Raw genomic sequence first — 19,136 nt, 5'->3', positions numbered from 1 at the left:
TCGGTTACGTATTTTCTCTAACGTGTACAAGTCTGCTAGGAGTGAGGCTTGCTTGCCAGGAAGACCACGCACGCGCAGGCCATGGCTGTATTGTTCCACTGGTGTGCATATGCGGCACCCCAAATTATTACTCAAGGATTTCAACAATCTCCAGCGTATATATAATAACAACAATCGTAAAACGTTTAATTCACAACGTATTCGTGTTATCGTAAGTGTTCTTATGGCAGCTAAATATCGCAAAGTAATCCTACACGGCTCACAATCTGGGATGCAATATCAACGGTACCGGTGCCAAGGGTACCAGTAGCCTGTAGGGTACCACTCAGCGGCGGTAAGCAATATAACAAGGCAAACCAGGCGCTCTGTCAATGACAGGCTGAGAGAACGTTCAACGTCCCTCAAATCTCAGAGTAACGGTGCTCACATCCCGGTGCGCTCACTGCACGGAGTGATGGTGCTCTGCCGTCTTCGATGATGCCAAGGTGATTGGCAGAGGGAAGTACTTGAGTCTGGGACGATTAAAGCTACAGGAGATGTGTATTAATGCACCTTCTGCATATCTTACAGGCAGGAAATCATCCTACTTGACGATCCGATGTCTTTGGTAGTTGAACTTATTAGCTACGTGACCCCTTTTTTACGGCTAAAGCCGGTATGAGATCTCAACAGCAGCCGATTTTTGTGGCGTGGTCATCTGCCACCGCCGATGTCCGTAACCGCTATCGCGCACAATCAGAAAAAAAAAAATCTGGGATCGGGCGGGATTTGAACTCAGGCTCTCTGTGGGGCAGTCGAGTATCCTTCCACAGAACCACGCCGGTGCTTGAAGCTGCTTCGCAAAAAGACCCTATACAGGCGTCATGTCGGGCAAGGAATCACGTTAACAGAGGTAATATAGCGTGGCAGATGAATAAAATTACAAGCAGGCGTCACACAATGAGAATTACGTAACGCGTTGGTGATTTAAATCTTTCCAACTATTAGAAAGGGTTCAGCCATTATTCTTCAGTGCCGTAGGGTACGCATTTGGGCCGGTTGGTTCGTTGTCATCAGCCACAGCATCAACAAAGTGAACATAATGCTTTTTAGATGTGTAGCGAGTACCTCGCTTCTCCGCAGAATGATGAATAATGGCATAGTGGCTACTTCCCTACTTCGCAGAGTTATGATTTGTGGTGTAGTGGGTACCTTGCAACTGTATTCGTAGTCGCCCCAAGAGAGTTTACAACGGGTTGTAAAAAGGCCGCTTCTCCAGCTTTCGCTGTGGTTGTGCCGCGTGTTGCACGCAGACCTGGCGTTTTTGTGAATTACATTGCATCATGTCATTGTTCACACCTTACGCCAACTTTAAACTAGGTTTAAAGTCATAGTCGAAAACCATGCATCTGCATGTGTCGAGATAACATTTTTTGTCAACTTGTCGGCATATTATCGTGTCATGATCAACTCATTCCGTTCTTTCCTTTGTAGTGCTTTTTTTTTTGCACGTTTTCACAAGAGGCGTACTATTTATTGCGCATGCGCTGAAAACGTCCGAGTTATTCTTCGAGCCTAAGAAAACACAATTGCAAGCTGAGTGTCTTTTCTGCTGCCCCTACCACGGTGGTCTAGTGTTTATGGCGTTTGACTGCTGACCCAAAGGGCGCGGGTCGAATCCCGGCCGCGGCGGCCGCATTTTCGACGGAGGCGGAAATGCTTGAGGTCCGTGTACTTAGATTTAGGTGCACGTTAAAGAACCCCAGGTGTGGTCGAAATTTCCGGAGCCCTCCACTACGGCGTCCCTCATAACCATATCGTGGTTTTGGGACGTTAAACACAAACAATTCTTATTTTATTTCCTGTTGCAAGTTGATTACCTTTGTTGCTTGCGTCGGTGGGGTTATTCATCGGCATTTATCCGCTCTTCATCCTGGCAATGTTTTTCTCCAGTTTTTTTTTTTTTTTTTTTTTGATGGCATAAAAAACGTGGGCGAAAATGAACGGTCCAAATTTACCCGACGAAATGATGTGAATTCGTGTGAGCTATGCAAAAGGGAAGGCGGTGTCACTTTATAAGTATAAACATGCAAGTGGCATCTTTTTCATCCAGCTTGTTTAAGGTGTTTAATGGTGGAGGTGTGCTGAACTCCACCGTTTGCAGCGCATTACCGTCACATAGCTTATCGTGGTTCAAAGAATCGGACCCTTTATGAATAAAGCAAAACAAGAAAGGCATTCCTTGTAGCGCTCTCATTTATAATGATCAAGGAAAACTGGCATTTAGAGCCACATTGCACATTTGTCTAGTCTGTCAATGGACGTCTAAGACAGTATGAGGAACTCGACAATTCAGTGCAGCATTTTTGAATAACTACCAGTATTGGCGGTAATGCGTCACAAGTAACGGCGTTACCAGTAAAGCGTTACCTTTTTCGGTAGCTTAGTAACGTACTCGTTACCGTTTCGGAACTGTAACGGGTAACGTACTTACGTTAACATTTTTCGGTAACGTGAGGTGTCGCGTTACTCGTAACTTTTTTTTTTCAATTATCCCAGGGGATTTACACAAAACTCCGTCTCATAGGCGCCACTATTGCAGAGCTCGGCCCGACGTTCGCTTGTCGCAGTGGCGTCTGCTCTCGGCCCGCCAGGCATTAGCGTCCGTCGAGCGCCTATGCAGGTGCGGACGTATGCGCTAAGAAGCGAGGCAATCTTTCCGATGACAGCTTTGAGACGCAGCTGTTGCTTAAATTATACAAGTGGCAGGTATTAGAAAGTTCTCCTTGAAATAATCTAGCGCGTTATCTTTGTTTTCAAAATGAAATTTGCTTCTTTCTGTCGGCAACTGCGAGTCCACATTTCTATAGTTGTTAAAATTTTCCACAAACGAGGCTGACCTTCAACACCTTCGCATAAACGCTCGCAATTTTTGCAACAATTATACGTTTTAAAGGGGAAAAATTGTACATGTGTGTAAATATTTTTCCCCGGAACTAAGCCGTCTAAGAATTTCTTTATGACTATTTGAGCATCTGTCTTGTTTAGTAGAAGAACACCGTCAGAATTAGTGTAAATTTGCTGAGTGTTGTGTTGTTTTCTTTCATTTCGTCTTGTTTTTTTTGTGTTATTTTCTTCATTTTGTGTATTTTATGTTTAACGTCACAATGAGAAAAATGGCTTTACCATGTGCTACAGAGTTTGAAGCCATCACATGTAACTGTAGACACGACTTTAGGTCACTAAACTCTTGCCAAGGTACACACATTTGTGAAACTTATTGTCATTAAATCAGTACATTATTCAGTAAAATTGTAGCTTTATCAGCCTGTTCTTTGGGATTCCTACCGCGAAAATGTGGTTATTAAAATTTCTGACTACTGAGTAACGGCAGAAGTAACGTCTGTTACTTTTTTTTTCGGTAACTGTAACGGTAACGCGTTACCTTTTTTAAGAGGTAACGTAGGGGGGTAACGCGTTTCTTTTTTGTTAGCGTAACGAGTGACGTATTTAGTTACTTTTTTTTCGGTAACGTCTACAACACTGAAAACCACTCCTTGCATTTGTTTCAGGGAGTCAAAGCGAGCGCTGCAACCGGTTAGAGTTGCATATATGTTTCGCTATGATAGCAGGAAATGCATCCCACCCCCTTTGTATTTTTTAGAAAAATTCAGCCAGAAGCCTTTCTCGGCAATGTAACTAACAGCTTGGCTTCAATTTTTGTCTTTAATAAAGGAAACTTCCGCAGAAGCCCCAGCGTTTCGCTGACTCTCAATTTCGGTGCAAGTATTCGTGTTTTCGTATTCCATGATGATGGGCTTTCTGCCTGCATAATTCGAAGTGATTCATTTTCAGTATAAAACCTAGAAAGTTAACTTCATTTAGTAGATTCTATGCCGTGAATGTATTTAAAACTCCTAAATTTATGAAAGAAACACGGTAAGCACTGTTCGTACGCTGTGCTTCGCAAGTGTCGAAAATTTGTCTTTTGTACAGCAAGAACTAAGGCAGCAGAAAGAAAAAATCAGTTAGTGAACCCTGGTCAAACCTGAAGATTTACGCACAGGAATGTAAGGACGTCAAGGATTTTCACAGCTATTGCATGAATATAATGTTAACTGTTTTTCATTTTAAACAACTACAGTAAGTATATTAAATTTCATTGAGAAAGAGGTTCAACCTAAAAAGTGTTGAAAATGTATCTTGTGCCAAAAATTGCCCATTTACGAGAACAAGAATTAAATTCAGACTTCACGTACAAGAAGTCCAGAAAACAAAGTTCGGTCTTCATTTTATCAAGTAGTGTTGAGAAGCGTTTTTCTCACAGAATAAATAGAGGCAGTTTTGGGCAAGTATTTTGTGCTTAACAGGTTTCAATCGGATCACAGAAGACAAGGATACTTACTGCAGATCCTTTCTCACCACTCCACGCCCACGTGGCATCCAAAATTAGAAAATTTAATTTACGGGAATGTGCTGGCAGTACATTGTCTTCCCCTGACTAACAAGGTGAGAGACTGCACCTTTCGTGGTCGGTGTAGGTGTGAAATCCTAGCTATCGAAAATGTTGTCCAATGTCAACATCTTGCCGAAACTTTTGAAAAGAAGTATTTGCATGCACCCTCGTATGCTGGTATTTTCAATTCCATATTTTCAGAAAGGTTAGCATATTTTTTCCGGTCTTTCCAAAACTTTCGGAAAAACCGGGTTTCCCCTGTGGTTTTTCTTTTGACGCCTCCAAGTTTCCGCAAATCTTATACTTCACCACTTGCTATATCACTGGACTTCTTTGTATGCCTATTGAACTGCCCGAGGATATGCGGCATTCACAAAGTGTCCAGCGTTCATATCTTCTACAATGCATGCAGACTGCGCGACGCAACAAATATCGCACAACAGCCAATCGCGAGGCAACTGGGCTGAAATAAGCTCCAACTGAATACGTTGTGCCATTTATTGTGCAGAACTGCCGAACATCCCTAAAATAAATAAGAACAGGGTAAGACGCAAAACATAACTGAAAATACATTTATTACGGAGACATTCAGTGTAGAATACAAAAGAAGGAAAGGCTAAGAGAGACATATGCCTCATGACTAGACCACACATTTCTTTGTCAACGTTATGAAAATGAAGAAGCCGATGCAGCCAAAAGTATAAAATGCAAAATTTTTGCACTGTCTGTAAGACAAAGTTCTTAAAAACTGCAGAATCTCATTCAAGTTACTAATTTCGTCTTTTTTGCGAGTGGTACGCGAAGGAAAATCACGTAAGTGTCTCCTAATGGTTTGTTGGAACTAAGAACATGAAGTTCTGTCGGAAGCTGAAGCCCCAAACTTTCCGTGTGCAACGCTAAAAAACACACGGACAGAGACACATAGTACACACGACGGGCGCTTGCAGCAATGTCTCCTATGTGTCTCCTTCCATGTGTTTTTTTTTTTTTTAGCGCTGCCCCCTCTTTCCCCCTCCCCGAAAGTTTGACCATGTACCAGCTCGCCCAAACCGAAATTCTGCTGAAGCACCAACGCCACCCCTCTTGTAGAGAGATGCGCGTCTGCTTGGGCAAAAACAAACACAATTTGAAAAGAACAAAAGTCGCGTTTGTCCCCCTTAACCGACGTCTGTTTTTACACTTACGCGAATCTCAACAGAAACCCAACGTATGACTCTTATTCTTGAGATAACTGATTTGTCAATTATGGCTCCTTACATTACATATGACGCTTAGCATAACAGCTTCAAATTCCACTTGAAATCGTAGACTCAATTAGTCTAGCATTTCTAGCTTCTTCTTGTTGTTCATTCGTTAACTATTTTGGCAGACAAGAAAAATAAAGACGGAAGAAGAAATCGATCCTATCAGTGATTATAGGTGAAATGTAGGCGGTTGAGATATCCGTGTCAAGTGCTTTCAGGATATGTCGGCGTCTTATGAAAAAAACGGCACTAAACAGAACGGTGCATTTAAGCTTAAATGTCATCCATTAGTCCTTCCTGCAAGACCCTCTAGAGAGAGGACACACTCAATTCTTATAGTGGGCTTTTTGTGCCCACAAAAACTCCTTCTCTACTTATGACTGAATTATTTAGAAATATTTGAATCCAGTTTCTATGGAACAATTTTTTGTTTGTGTGTGAGCTGTTTACAAAGAAACGAAGCACTTGAGGAAAGGCATTCTGACAGCAGCGACCTTGGCGGTCACCATTCTTGCAAAATGTGTTCGCGTTTACAATTAAAGTAATAATCTCATTGCTAAACACAATTTAACATGCCAAATGGTTAAAAAAACCTGAGATCCTTGGTGCTTTGAAACTTTTAGAGGCGCGCTAAACGATGAGACCAAAGCGAGAACACGTGGCCGCCGATTTAAGATTATGTATGATGATGTGATGCAAACGTAAGATGATGTAAGATGTTGCGCATGATACAAGATGCTAAAATGATGTAGTTACTAATACCTTTTGTCCATTGGTTGTCTGTGACTTTTACTGCAGCAACACCTACCAACTAGTGCTTGGTATTCTCTATTCATCGTTTCCTTAGAAAGTACTTCCCAAAAAACTCACTTGTCCCAGTGACCCTATGAACAGCAATGAAACAAATTCGCATACCTAGTCACGGTACAGCCAACGACTCACTACACATACCGTACTTATCTCATCACCATCATCATCATCATCAGCCTGTCTACGCCCACTGCAGGGCAAAGGCCTCTCCCATGTTCCGCCAATCAACCCGGTCCTGTGCTTATCTAACGATCGCCAAAAGTATGTGCTGAAAGATACAAAACCAATGATTGCCCTCTTATGCTTGTCAACATTCGGCAACTTGACGCAGTATAATCACCATCCCGACCTCAACAGTCATAGCTAGTTCCCCGAAGTTACAGCACACTGCAGGCGCCACTTGCAACAATCATACACTTATAGGAAGGCTTACGCTTACACGCAAAATGCCGCATATACCATGAGAGCCTACACAGGCAAGAATTACAAATGTGACTTCTCAGCGTCTGCCACAAATCCTGCGTTATCAATGGCGCTCTTCTTTTCGTACTGGCCATTGTGGTTGCTCTCGGAGCCGGCTTTCTCGATGTCGACTTCCGTAGTAGAGAGGTCGTCGCTCTTTCTTTGCGATGGTTTTGAGCTAGTGGACGTATCGAACAAAATCCGCTGCAGGTGGTAGGCTGGTGCTTCGCAACACAAATGCAGCACGTAGCCGAAAAATGCGCTGTAGCAGAATATTCCCAGTGACATCATTAGCTGAAAGAAAAAAAACAACAAATGGGTATATGCAAGTTCTGCTGCTTCCGCTTTTGTATTATAATTTGTTGCAGTATCCCTCGTTCAGATAAGTGTGACCCGAGCCCACATCTATGGTGCAATGTTAAGATGAAGTTAATGCAACGGTGAAGTTAATTACAATACCGGTCTATTTTAGCAAAATGGTTGAATATTTTGCAAATTTATTACCCTTCTGCAACAAGTATTATGGACAAATTCGGACACTGGTTTTTTTATCTAGTATAGCGTAAAATGTTATAGAAAGACACCCCATGCACTTTGAAATGTATGTAACTTTATACTTGAAAAAGTGACCAAACGACTTAGGGCGCCCAATTTGTTGTAGTAAAGCCGCTGTAAGGACTTCAAGGAGAGCGTAAGCGTCATGATTATTAGACTGCTGTTTTGCATAGTGTCGTAAACGTTACCATTTCTTTTTTTACACTGCAGCTTGCATGTGGAACATTGGGAAGGTTTCATATTCTATATGTAGAAGCTTATGAGACGTGCAATGAATGAAATAGGGAAGACGCAGTATCTCCCCTTTGATCGCACTTTGGTTGCGCGAACTTATATGCTTTACTGAACACTGAGTGCTTTTGGTTAGTACTAAAAAATTTAAATAATCTAAGACAGTGCATGCACCTAAAAAATAGAGGACCTGCGTCATGTGCCAATTTACGAAATGGGAAGGTGTGTGTGTGTGTGTGTGTGTGTGTGTGTGTGTGTGTGTGTGTGTGTGTGTGTGTGTGTGTGTGTGTGTGTGTGTGTGTGTGTGTGTGTGTGTGTGTGTGTGTGTGTGTGTGTGTGTGTGTGTGTGTGTGTGTGTGTGTGTTTCTCCCTTTTTTATGTGAATTTAGAACTCTGCCTATATAGCTGATATTTTATGTATATTTTGTTTTCGTTGCCTGTAGCAACGAAAAGTTGCGCTAGACAAAAGTGCCAAAATCTCCTCAACACGATATAACAAAAAAAATGTGACCTATCGACGCCGGAAGGCATGCGATTGAGATTTTTTTTTTTTTTCGTGATCACTACTGCAGTATGACATGACCAGTAAACACTCACCTGCATATATTCGCCAAGGTCGAAGTTTGTTCTCATGTTTCCCATGCGAATTAGGAAGAACCACAAGTGCACAAGATATATGCAGTAAGTGAGTCGCGACAGAGGCCTCAGGGCTTTCCACGAGAGGAAACCGTTCAAGATGCCTGCGGAACATTTTGAAAACAAAACAAAAAAATACGCCACACGTAAGATTATGCAGTAGTTCGAAGATCTGGCAACAATGTTCGCGTAGCACAAAACTGTTCGTTCTATTTGCTGATCATAAAAAGCACTCTCAAATGACTCAACGTCAAGAAGACTGCGTGTAGTCTTCCAGATGTAGCTTCGCAGAATTCGCTGAAGCGACTTTCGAGGGGAAAAACTTCCACTCCACCAGACTGAAAGGAAATGCTCAACACACTGGACGTCATTGCACTTTCAGGCCGTGTACTTCTATCTAAATCGCACTGACAAGTATGAAGAAACAGTCATTATGTATGGATATTATTACGCCTTCCCTTTATTCTTGAATTTCCGACTGGTTCATAGCTGACAAATCAGAGGCCGAATTCATCAGTTTCTCTTTAGTAAGTGCTCGTTTTCATTGGCTGGCAGGCTTTTCTAATTATATGTCCAGCATCAGAATTGGCTGAAATATTCTCTAACGAGCTTCTTTAGCGTAAGACATTTTTGTGAACACTTGTTTTTAGTCCGCTGTGTCAGGCTGCTTGTCTGTACCGGAGCACCTTTCCGTTTCAGGTCGTTTTCATTATACGTATGTTTAATCGCCCGTCTGCTATGCTTTACGAAATTAGGTGCAGATCACAGTGTGTATATGGATCCCACCTACGACGACCAGCAGACCCTCAGCGCGATGCCCTGTGTACTAAACTACTAACCGGTGTCTGAACCTCGACACTCCCCACGGGTTTACGTCACCTCAGTGTTGTTGAGTTAGGCACGGAATAAGAGCGTAGTGATGCCTTCATTTCCGTAGCCCCCTTCGCATGTACGAAGAGCAGGCGCTTGTCAGAAGTAGTGCGCCTCAAAATCTTTTTCATATTAGTAATCAGCGCAGAAATTCATTGACTAAAAGAAAAAAAAAACTAGAATATAGGCAGCCCATGTTCTTCTTGTTTCTGTATCCTTGTCAATGTAAATTTCCACGCTCGTTACTAACACGCATCCTTACTTTCTACCTGCTCAGCTAAGCAGTTTGTTAACTCACCTCCTCTACCTGTGGCGCAGGCGAACGACGGCCAAGCAAGCGCGAGCGCCCACAAGAGCCGATGGCAGCCGCCGTACAAGGCGTTTACTACGTCGTTTGGTGCATTGCCTTGGTTCCAGTATACAGTCACAAACATCACGAAGCACGCAAGCCCTATGGACAACAACCACTGCGCCGTCTGGATAGCCTAAAAGAGGGGAGGAACGAGGAATGGTAAGAAACGAGACAAGAAAACGTCGCGTCATACATGAAGAGATCACAGATTCTATGCGTTGACTGTCCGCTAACGAAACTCAGGCGATGACCGAAACGCCGAATTTAAAAGCAGCTTTATATTTTTATGAAACAAGAAAATGACCTTGAGCCGTTTTTTCCCCACACAAGCGTCGGGCACAATTGGATTCACGGGGTTTAGGCATAACTTCGCTATTCAAGGCACGTACGGAATGAGTCATCTCATTATCTTCTTCGAAGAAGGAACACGGCCGCACCTAATGCATTCACTTCGGCTTCAGCCGCATGGAAGATTTCGCTGATGCCGTCTATACGTGAAGCCACAGTCCTCGCTCTTGTTGCCCGCAGCATGATCGGCTGCCTCCAAAAACCTGCTCTGATATTTTTACGAAAAAAAAAGCTAAAATGCGCTTCTTTACACCCCGCATCGCACCGACTCTGTGACTGTAGAGTTACGATGCTGCTGGGCACGAGATTGCGGGGCACGATTCGCGGCCGCATTCTCATGGGGAGGAAATGCAATACCGCTCGATAGCAGCGCTTTGCGTGCACAATAAAGAAAATCGGGTGGTTAAACTTAGCCCAGTGCACTCCACTACGGAGTGCCTCGTACCTAGCTAGGCAGTTGCGGGATGTCTGACCACATAATTCAACCTATCTTGAACGGAATTTTGTGTCGTTTTTCTTTTTCTTTCTTAACATTAACCTTTAAAGCTTGTCTCCTTTCGGCGCTCTGGCTTCTGGTTGTGCATAACACAACCAGAACGAATGTTTGTATGATAAACAAGTTTCGCTCGCTGTAAAGCCTCTGGCTTAAGAAAAACAAAAAGAGCCCTTAGGAGGGTAATTTGTCGAAGCAAATTCATAATCTAGCTCTGCGTCTTTGGGAAAATGTATTACATTTAGCAACGTTGCACGATAAACACTGGACCATTTGAACTCTGACTTTCTGAAATCCGTGGTGGTCTGTTATTTTTTGCTACATTTTTGCATTATTTGGTCCCATGCGTATTTGTAACCGTTCGACGCCATCAAAAATGGACATTCAAAATACAAAAAACATCCCATATGTACTATGCCAGCACTGTAACTGTTAGCGTGTGGTCAGAATGCACGAAAAGTTTACGTAATCTCCCTGTTTTAGTTATTTTGTTGTAGCCCTCTCGCGTTCGTTCGATCGCGCGCTTTCTGATTAAATATCTCGGCAAGCCTGCCTTTGGCCTATACCGGTGCCGACGTGGGCGGAGCCACCGACTTAGTCTGGGGGCTTTGCCCTCGGGTCGTAGTTTCTCTGGACTAAAATAAAGTTGATGCCATGCCATGCCATGCCTGCATTTCGCAATATCAACTCACAGGAGAAAATGTTTGACAACTTTTTTCCTTCGAATAGGCAGCGCACAAAAGGGCAACGAATACGTACACATACAAAGACGCAAACACAAGCGCTGTACTGCAACTGGTGATTTAGACGGCACCAGTGCGATTGTCGGGCCTGTGCAAAAAGGTGAACGGCGCTAAGAGGCATACGCAATCGTGTGAAACAAAGCACCGCAACACCTACGTCGCATGCACAGAAGAGGTGATCTACAAGATCCTTCTGACCTGTAACGAGGTTTACATTGGTCAGACGGGCAGGTGCATGAACACACGGCTAACGGAACACAACCGCCACTTTGCAGCAAAAGATTCTGGGCATTTGGCCTTCCATTGTAGGGATTGTGGCTATGCTCCCACTTTAACAGATACGGAGATTGTGCGCAAGGAACGCAAGAATAAACTAGAGAGGTAATCGAGGTCATGGAAATTGACAAACGGAAAGATAAGTGTATCAGTTGCCCTTCGGTTGCGTTCTCTGAAAAAGCACGGCGATACCTTGGTATGTAACCACACACTGTGTGGCAAACTTTTTATCAGAACCACGTCTTTTCTTTTTTTTTTGTTGTTGTTGTTGTGCCTTTATTCGTGCGGTTTCCTCGGGTTTTGTTCGGTCCTCATCGTATCCACTGCTGTCAGAGCGCATGTGCGTGTTCACATACATAAGCCGGGCCTTTCGACATTAAATCACCAGTTGCAGTACAGCGCTTGTGTTTGCGTCTTTGTATGTGTACGTATTCGTTGCCCTTTTGTGCGCTGCCTATTCGAATATCATGGCTCACCAACTAGCCCATCAGTACAGTTTTTTTTTTCTTCATTTTGCAATGAGTGTCATGAATCCGTAATACAGCGAGCTCTTACCTTGTGGATAGGCTTGGTTCTGTATTCCAGAGCAAGGTATCCCGTCACGAGGCCCAATACATACGAACCGACGTGCGTAAAAGGCTTGTAATAGATTAATTCTAGGGAAAGGTATGTTTTTCTGAAAAAAAAGAAAGGCATGAACTACTGAGGGCGTAGCCTGGGGGAAGAAAAGAGAAACCATGCTTTTTATTTTAATAAAATATTTGTGGCGCAATTGAGGCAAGCAAGAAAGCAAGAGAAGACAGGATAGGGCGAATGGCACCTTATCCTCTCTTCTCTTGTTTTCTTGCTTGTCTCAGTTGCGCCACAAATATTTTATTAAGCTATGCACCAACTCGCCCAACGTCACACTCTGCTGATGCTTTTTAAGTGATGTATAAAAACAAAGTCACAGTTTCACCGCAAGGGCGAAGCAATGAATGCGATAGCAACAAATTGTAGTGTTATACTAAGTGAGGCTGGCAGCTAACTGTTTGTTATCCGATCTCGCGTAACTGCAAAACGCTCGTGTAAGAGAATACGGCCGCTCCAGGGAGAGATGCTCTCCGCATAGTCACTTTGCGTTGAGAGCGCAGCACGTAGAAAGGTATACGAGCCGCCCGCTGTAATGGCTTTCGAGATAGCGCGCGCGCCAGCGATCGCGACCGCACCCTTAAATTCAAAGTTCAAAGTTGCTGCCCGCACGACAACACCACCCCCTCCCCGACACACAAAACACCCCACCCCCTCCGAGCGAATGCACCTTCCGAGCGACGGAGGGTGCATGCGTCTTTTCATGCTCGTTAAAGAAGGGCGTGGCGTTTCCTGTCTGCTTCGACGGCAGGTCTCCCAAGCAGGGTGATTTTATCGCATGCACCCTCCGAGCGACGGAAATGGGCCGGCTCGTTTGATCTCTGCTTCGGCCGCGTTCGTTGCCCCCGCTCGCGTGCTTTTACCCGCGGTAGAACATACGATGCGCGGGGATCTTGTCAATTTGGACTTCATAAGGGAGGGACATGACGGCGACGGCGAAGGCAAAAACCCGTCGAGACTGACCATATAATTGCTTTTGCAATAAAATGCCGTTAGACGAAGCATGAAATTTAGAAGGGGCAATTCCTTAGCGCAAAATTTCATACCGCATGTGCGTGGTAGCAATGAAAGTGGTTTATTGCATATGATTAACTCGGAAAGCGAGCATATCATAGAAGCACTGGAGGTACGCATTTGGCATATAGGCGGTGGCCTCACCTTTGGTCGTTTGTCGCAACGCTCATGGAGTATGCAACGTCCCAGTAGTAAACCTGAAGAATGGTCATCACAGTGAAAGCAGTGGCTACCACAGCAGACAAAACCATGCCAATCTTAGGGTGCCTGCGTGAACAGAGAAAAGAAAAGATGGTAAACTATTCGGTGTCTGTTCGCCATACTTTTCTTTATGCAGTGAATTTCGGTGGCACGACAATAGTGGATATGAATTTATCGTAAAACAGCGGACACACACGAAGACTAAAGAAGAAAAGAAAGAACCAGCGACACGAGCGCCGCTGACTATACCAACTCGCCCAAATCGCTACTTTGCTCAAGGATATGAACTACGGCGTGGTAGGAATCTTTGTCGAAGCGACGTGCGGAAATACGTATTTCAACGGGTCGCGTCTCAGGCCAATTCAAATTATTCAGGTTATATGTATCACAAATACAGATTCGCGTGAACTTATACCCTTGTTACACAGGCAGCCTAAACCGCGGTTACGTTAACCGCGGTTCGCTGATGTTACACGGCACACGAAACCGCGGTTATGCCGCTAACCGCGGTTTTAAGAAACCGAGCTTGGCAACCTCGGTTAGGCAGATAACTGAGAAAATGGCGGCGCCCACCACCGATGAGTGCATGCCGGCGAGCGCGCGTGAAAAACGAACGAACTGGACGACACGGACCACGGAAAGCCTGATAAGGTTGTGGGAAAATCATTTGCGTGATCTGCGGAGCACGTCACGCAATGCAAAGGTGTACGCGGCAATTACAGCCGAGTTAAACGCCGAACTTCCGCCTGACGCAGACCAATTCACGCCAAAGCATAATTATACGTTTGAAAAACATTATGCAAGAAATAAGTGGCATATTTGTAAACAGAACGTCGCTCTGTTGATTAGTGCGTCAGTTAGTTTGTTCTACGCCAGATGGCGTTAGCCACCTTAACCGAGGATGCTTTCGCGCTGTGTAACATCGGCGAACCGTGGTTGGCGCTAACCGCGGTTCAACGCGGTCAACCGTGGTTGGTCGTAACCGCGCTTGCTTTGCCTGTGTAACATGGGTATTACAAAAGAAAGTCCTTAGGTAATTCGCCGTCTGAGAGATCTCGTGTGCAAGCAAAGTTATGCGAGCTTATTTCTAGTTGCCATCAACGCACCACACCACATTTAGCACTCTGGAAGAATTTAAGTGCGTCCTGGGTGACTATTCCCGTTGCGGCGCAGAACGACAGATTCTGAAGGCAGCGCTACACATGCAACGCGTCTTGAGCTTGGACCTACGGCACCTTCTCGGGCCGTGGCAAAGCAGCGCCTGCGCGGTGCGCAACACAAAAGCGCTGTTGTTTTTTTTTTTTAGGACTACTCGCCTTAACGAAACTTCATGAATGACCTTGGCATTTATATGCGTGTTTGTGACTGTACGTATTATTTGTGTGTATAGGTGACCATTGTATATATCATTGTCATCACCCGACAGGGGCGTAGCCAAGGGGGGGTTGGGGGGGTTCAAACCCCCCCCCCCCCGAAAATTTTCAGTTTTGCTTGCGTATATAGGCACGCACACATACAAACGCACGCACGAACATACATAAAGTATGGTTGAACCCCCCCCCCCCCCCCGAAAAAAATTTCTGGCTACGCCCCTGTCACCCGACACCTGGAGTAGCAAGCCAGGCGATAAACCAGGCTAACATCTTCTGGTATGTCATTAAAATTTGCTATCTATCAATAAGTCCAACAGCAACACTCGCTCGTTTTTCCGGTGGTTATCGTACCTCGGTCACCATGTACGCTTACCAAACGAAAGATGTACCTCCAGTTCTTTTTTTTATTATTCACATGACTTGAAATGGCATGAGGAACCTTGACCTTCATTGTGAGGGGCCCAAGGTAGCGGCTAAGCTTTCTTTCTTTTTTTTCATATTGATCACGTCTCCCCTTTCATGACTACTTGTCCTCTGTCCTTTCGTGATGACTGGCCTGTTAAATTAATTCCGTCTTCGTGTTACGACGCTCAACCGCACATTAGCAGTGATGGCAAGACGACGCGGGGCGTGCCCACGTTGACGTAAAAATACGAAACGCACTGAAATGACGATATCAGCTTCCGGCGACAACAATGGGACGCTCAGGGCCCTCAGAGTAAAGATGGCTTTCACTGACGTCACTGAAACGGCCACACTGGAGCACCTACATCGCTGCACGCGAGCTTTGTGATGCCACGATAGTGTTATCAATAAATCTCATGCTGTTTCCTTCGTTATTCATGAACAGAGGCCCAATAATGGTCCAGGAATGTCGCTATCACACTGAAGTAGGTTAATCGCCGCGTGATTATACTGCCTTGACGTCATCAAAGCCACCATGTTGGAGCCATGTTGTGCGTCCATGACGTCACGTGCAAGCTATCAATTGCGTTTTGTCGATAACTTGAAAAACATCACTAAGAACGCAAACGTAAGATTACATCAAACATGGCATCTGCGTGGATTTGAAATTTTTGTTCAAGTTCTAGTTAAGATAAAGTAAAGAATAAATATGATTTGGGTTTGCGCATTCATGGAGCCAATTCCTATTTTTTTTTATTTCGTTTTTCGATAATGTAGAGATTTGCTCTAATGCCAACAAACGTGTGTCACCACGATTCTACGCAGTTACTATCTAAACATTTCATTTGCAGGACTCGCCCGTGTTGTAGTGCGATGTGTGCCCCTTGCTGTTTTCCTTTAAATTCAATAAAGTGGCGCACCGTCTGCACCTTAGTCCTGATTCATGTAAACGTAGCAATGGAGGAGGGTTTTACGACGCAAAATTCCATGTACGAGGTCGTATGAGAGGAATAAATTTCACCGTTTTGGGCTCTTTTACGTGCAGTTTAATCTAAATACAGCCACTGAGTCATCAGAGCGAGTGTTCTGCGAAAACAGAAATCTGTATCTCCATAATTGTACAAACCACTGGTATAGGGAACATTCTTTAATGAACCTAAAAACGGATCCCTGTCTTAAACGTCATTACTTTAAGCAAAGCAGAAAATATAATACTAACTAGGCACCGCTGACGATTTGCAATAACTGGCGAAAAGCTTACCTGATAAATATAAGGGTAAGTGGAAGTGCCACAAAGACGAAAAGCTGCATGTCGGCGCTCACGTACCACAGATGTTGCAGACACTGTAGGGGAAAAAACAAGACACAGTTTATAAGTGGATTCCCTTCAACACGCATTTAGTATAGACCAGATTATTTCTACTTTCACACCCACGTTAGAAACCTTGACCCCAGCTATCATCTGTCGGCGCCGCCAGCTCTACAGGCTGCGGGCTTGGTTACGTCATAACTGATGGCGAACCAACGCTCGCTGCCAGCACAGCCAGCATGCGATAAGGGCCGGCCGGGCATCATCGCGGTCATCCGTTCCATGTGATCATCAGCCCCCCGCCAAAGATGGCGGCCCCCTGCAAGCGATGAAAATTCTGGTCTATAGCATGTTTAGATGCGAAGCATCTTATGGCGGAGTTCAAACCGGTGGTGGTGGTGGTGTGCGGCGTGACCACCCTTACTGCGCATGCATTTCCATAGTTCCTATGTCGTGGGAGCCCGGACCCATTAAACATCCCTTGTCTGCAACGCGGTACTGTTTCATACGTAGGAGGAGAGCCAAGTGGTGCTTTCAAATGAAATATATTTCTAATATATTACTCATTATCGAATTAAATGCTTGACAGGGCACGCCTTCGGGTTGTGCATAAAAGTATGCTAGTTCATCTTGTCGTGCCTGTTTTGTCGTCGTTGTTGTTCTGGGCTGAAAACGCGTTTACATTTTTCTATTACATTTCCGCGTAAGACAATAGTTCATTTCACATACGTTCACGTATAGGCGATTTGCGAGACAGGTAGAAGCCACTACGAATAAAAAAAATGCAAGATGTAAACGGATAGAACGGGAATAGACTCTGCCATGTTGCCTGAACGTTGTGAATGCTCCACCGCAGTAGCCGGTCATGGACACTGGCTGGTCGCGAGCAAAAGGTCGCAGCACTGACTCTAGCACTGGCGATGTAGCACTTGATCATAGCACTGAATCCTATCTATATCGTCATTTATACCTTCAGTTTGGGATCGTGGGGCATTTAAACTCTCTAATCAGTCAAACGTTTCATACTACGCCTCAGCAGTGCTTCGGAAACCGCATGCGCTTGTGAAGGCACCTAAAATTATAGTGGAAACACCGGTGTAATCTACCTATTCTGACCCGCAGCGCAACATCAACGAGGGAGACGTGAGCGCCGGAGGCATATGCAGTCGGAGCTTCGTTGGGGACGTCGCGCTTCCGTGGCTGCCGAGGTCACCGGCGTTCAACGACTCCTACCTGCAGGAGTGGTCGCCACCCGCACGTGAATGGTCTGGAGAGATACAACGGCAACGACATACGACAACGACAACGACTCATGGCTCGCTGGGACCGGTGCTGCACCAGAAGCATCGGCGTTCCGTCATGCTCTCTACCGTGATCATGCTGACGACCGTGATCGTCAACCTGAGCGAGTCCGGTGCGCCTCCGTCTTCGAGCGGCGGCAGAGTTGCCTCCGCTGCGCGCGTCAGCAGTTCCTGCGACCGGCAGCCCATGAGGTCCCACAGAGAGTTGTGGGCGGACAGCGCCGGCGTGTGGTACGTGCCACGTTCCAGTCCGCCGTGGCCAAGGATAGCCAGGACACTTGCGCGGGCTACCGTTGTGAAGTTGCCCGCGTACTTCTCGCTCACTTTTTTCCGAGGGGAGGGGCTCGGCGGCTGTGAGCGCGTAGAAGAAAACGACGATCGCTTGTGCGCTCGTGTCACGCGGCAGCCGCTGGCAGCGGGCAAACAAACAAACAAGCGGGCAGTGGCGTCCGAGGCTTGGACTAGCAAAGACGTGTCTCTTTGGGTCTCGGCCTCATCTCTAAAGGGTTCAGGGCTGGCTGCAGCCGCAAAACCCTACAATATTAAACTGAAGTCCATCGCCACAGTGCTAAACGTAGCCGCCACGGATTGTTAGAATAATCTCAAACGTTCACACTGGGCACGCCGAGTATAGCTACCGTGTATACGTACCATGTCATTCATCGAGTTGAAGTTGTTGGAGTGCACGAACACAGTCCACCACTTCGAAATGCAGCCCTGCACTTCACTCGCCACGAAATCTTGATCGGCTGGGCCATCGACGAGCAGTGGCAGCAAAAACGTGCCGAGGATAATTCCAACTATTGGCAATGTCAACCTGGCAAATGCGGACAGGTTAGAAGCAACGTAAATAACCATACAAAAGCCCAGCAGACACTAATTCAACGAATAATTAAACGGGACAAGACATTCTCGACGGACATGAATATTTAAATGGCTAAGAAAAGTATAGGAGACCCAGCACGTCACTCAGAAGTTGAGGAACTCTCCGGGCATGGCAGGAGCCTAAACGGTGGAGTGAACTTGCACGTTTTGCTCAAGTGTCAATTTACATATATATGCATATGATGTTTCAGCGAAGCGCTGTTAACGTTTCACGTCAAGCGAGTGACGAGCATCTTCTTCGAGCCAATGAAACTATATAAGTAAACAAATCACCGCACCATTCACCAATCACCGCAGCGTACCACGCTCATGAGTTGCCAGACTACTAATGGAATCAGGAGGGAACAAAAAATTCCTTTAAGATATCTAGACGACCATATTTACTAATTTTTCACAGAATGCCCACTTCATGTGCGTAGAACACGGTGCGATAGCGACAGCGTCATGGCCCCTTTACGTTCCCATGGTAAGTTTCTGATTATATTAAGTAATATTATAACAAGTGTCTCGATGCTCCCAGAACAGCCAAGTGCTGAATTTGTCGCTTGATAACATATGGAGAT

The 19,136-nt window shown here is 45.2% G+C and overlaps 1 protein-coding gene across 1 annotated transcript; it reads right to left on the bottom strand.

Annotated features, from left to right (window-relative positions):
- Positions 1-4,993: 4,993 nt before the first annotated feature.
- Positions 4,994-18,546, bottom strand: LOC125757037 (nose resistant to fluoxetine protein 6-like). Its single transcript, XM_049412112.1, has 7 exons — positions 18,340-18,546; positions 16,340-16,422; positions 13,244-13,366; positions 12,011-12,131; positions 9,542-9,728; positions 8,335-8,477; positions 4,994-7,245 (listed from the first exon to the last, which is right to left on the bottom strand). Exons 1-7 carry the CDS (start codon positions 18,544-18,546, stop codon positions 6,973-6,975), a joined length of 1,137 nt encoding a protein of 378 aa, XP_049268069.1. The 3' UTR covers positions 4,994-6,972.
- Positions 18,547-19,136: the final 590 nt, after the last annotated feature.

Source organism: Rhipicephalus sanguineus, chromosome 1, assembly GCF_013339695.2.
Source record: "Rhipicephalus sanguineus isolate Rsan-2018 chromosome 1, BIME_Rsan_1.4, whole genome shotgun sequence".
NCBI lineage: Eukaryota > Metazoa > Arthropoda > Arachnida > Ixodida > Ixodidae > Rhipicephalus > Rhipicephalus sanguineus.
The sequence above is the reverse complement of the archived record's forward strand: the minus strand, read 5'-3'. Positions and strand labels throughout refer to the sequence as shown.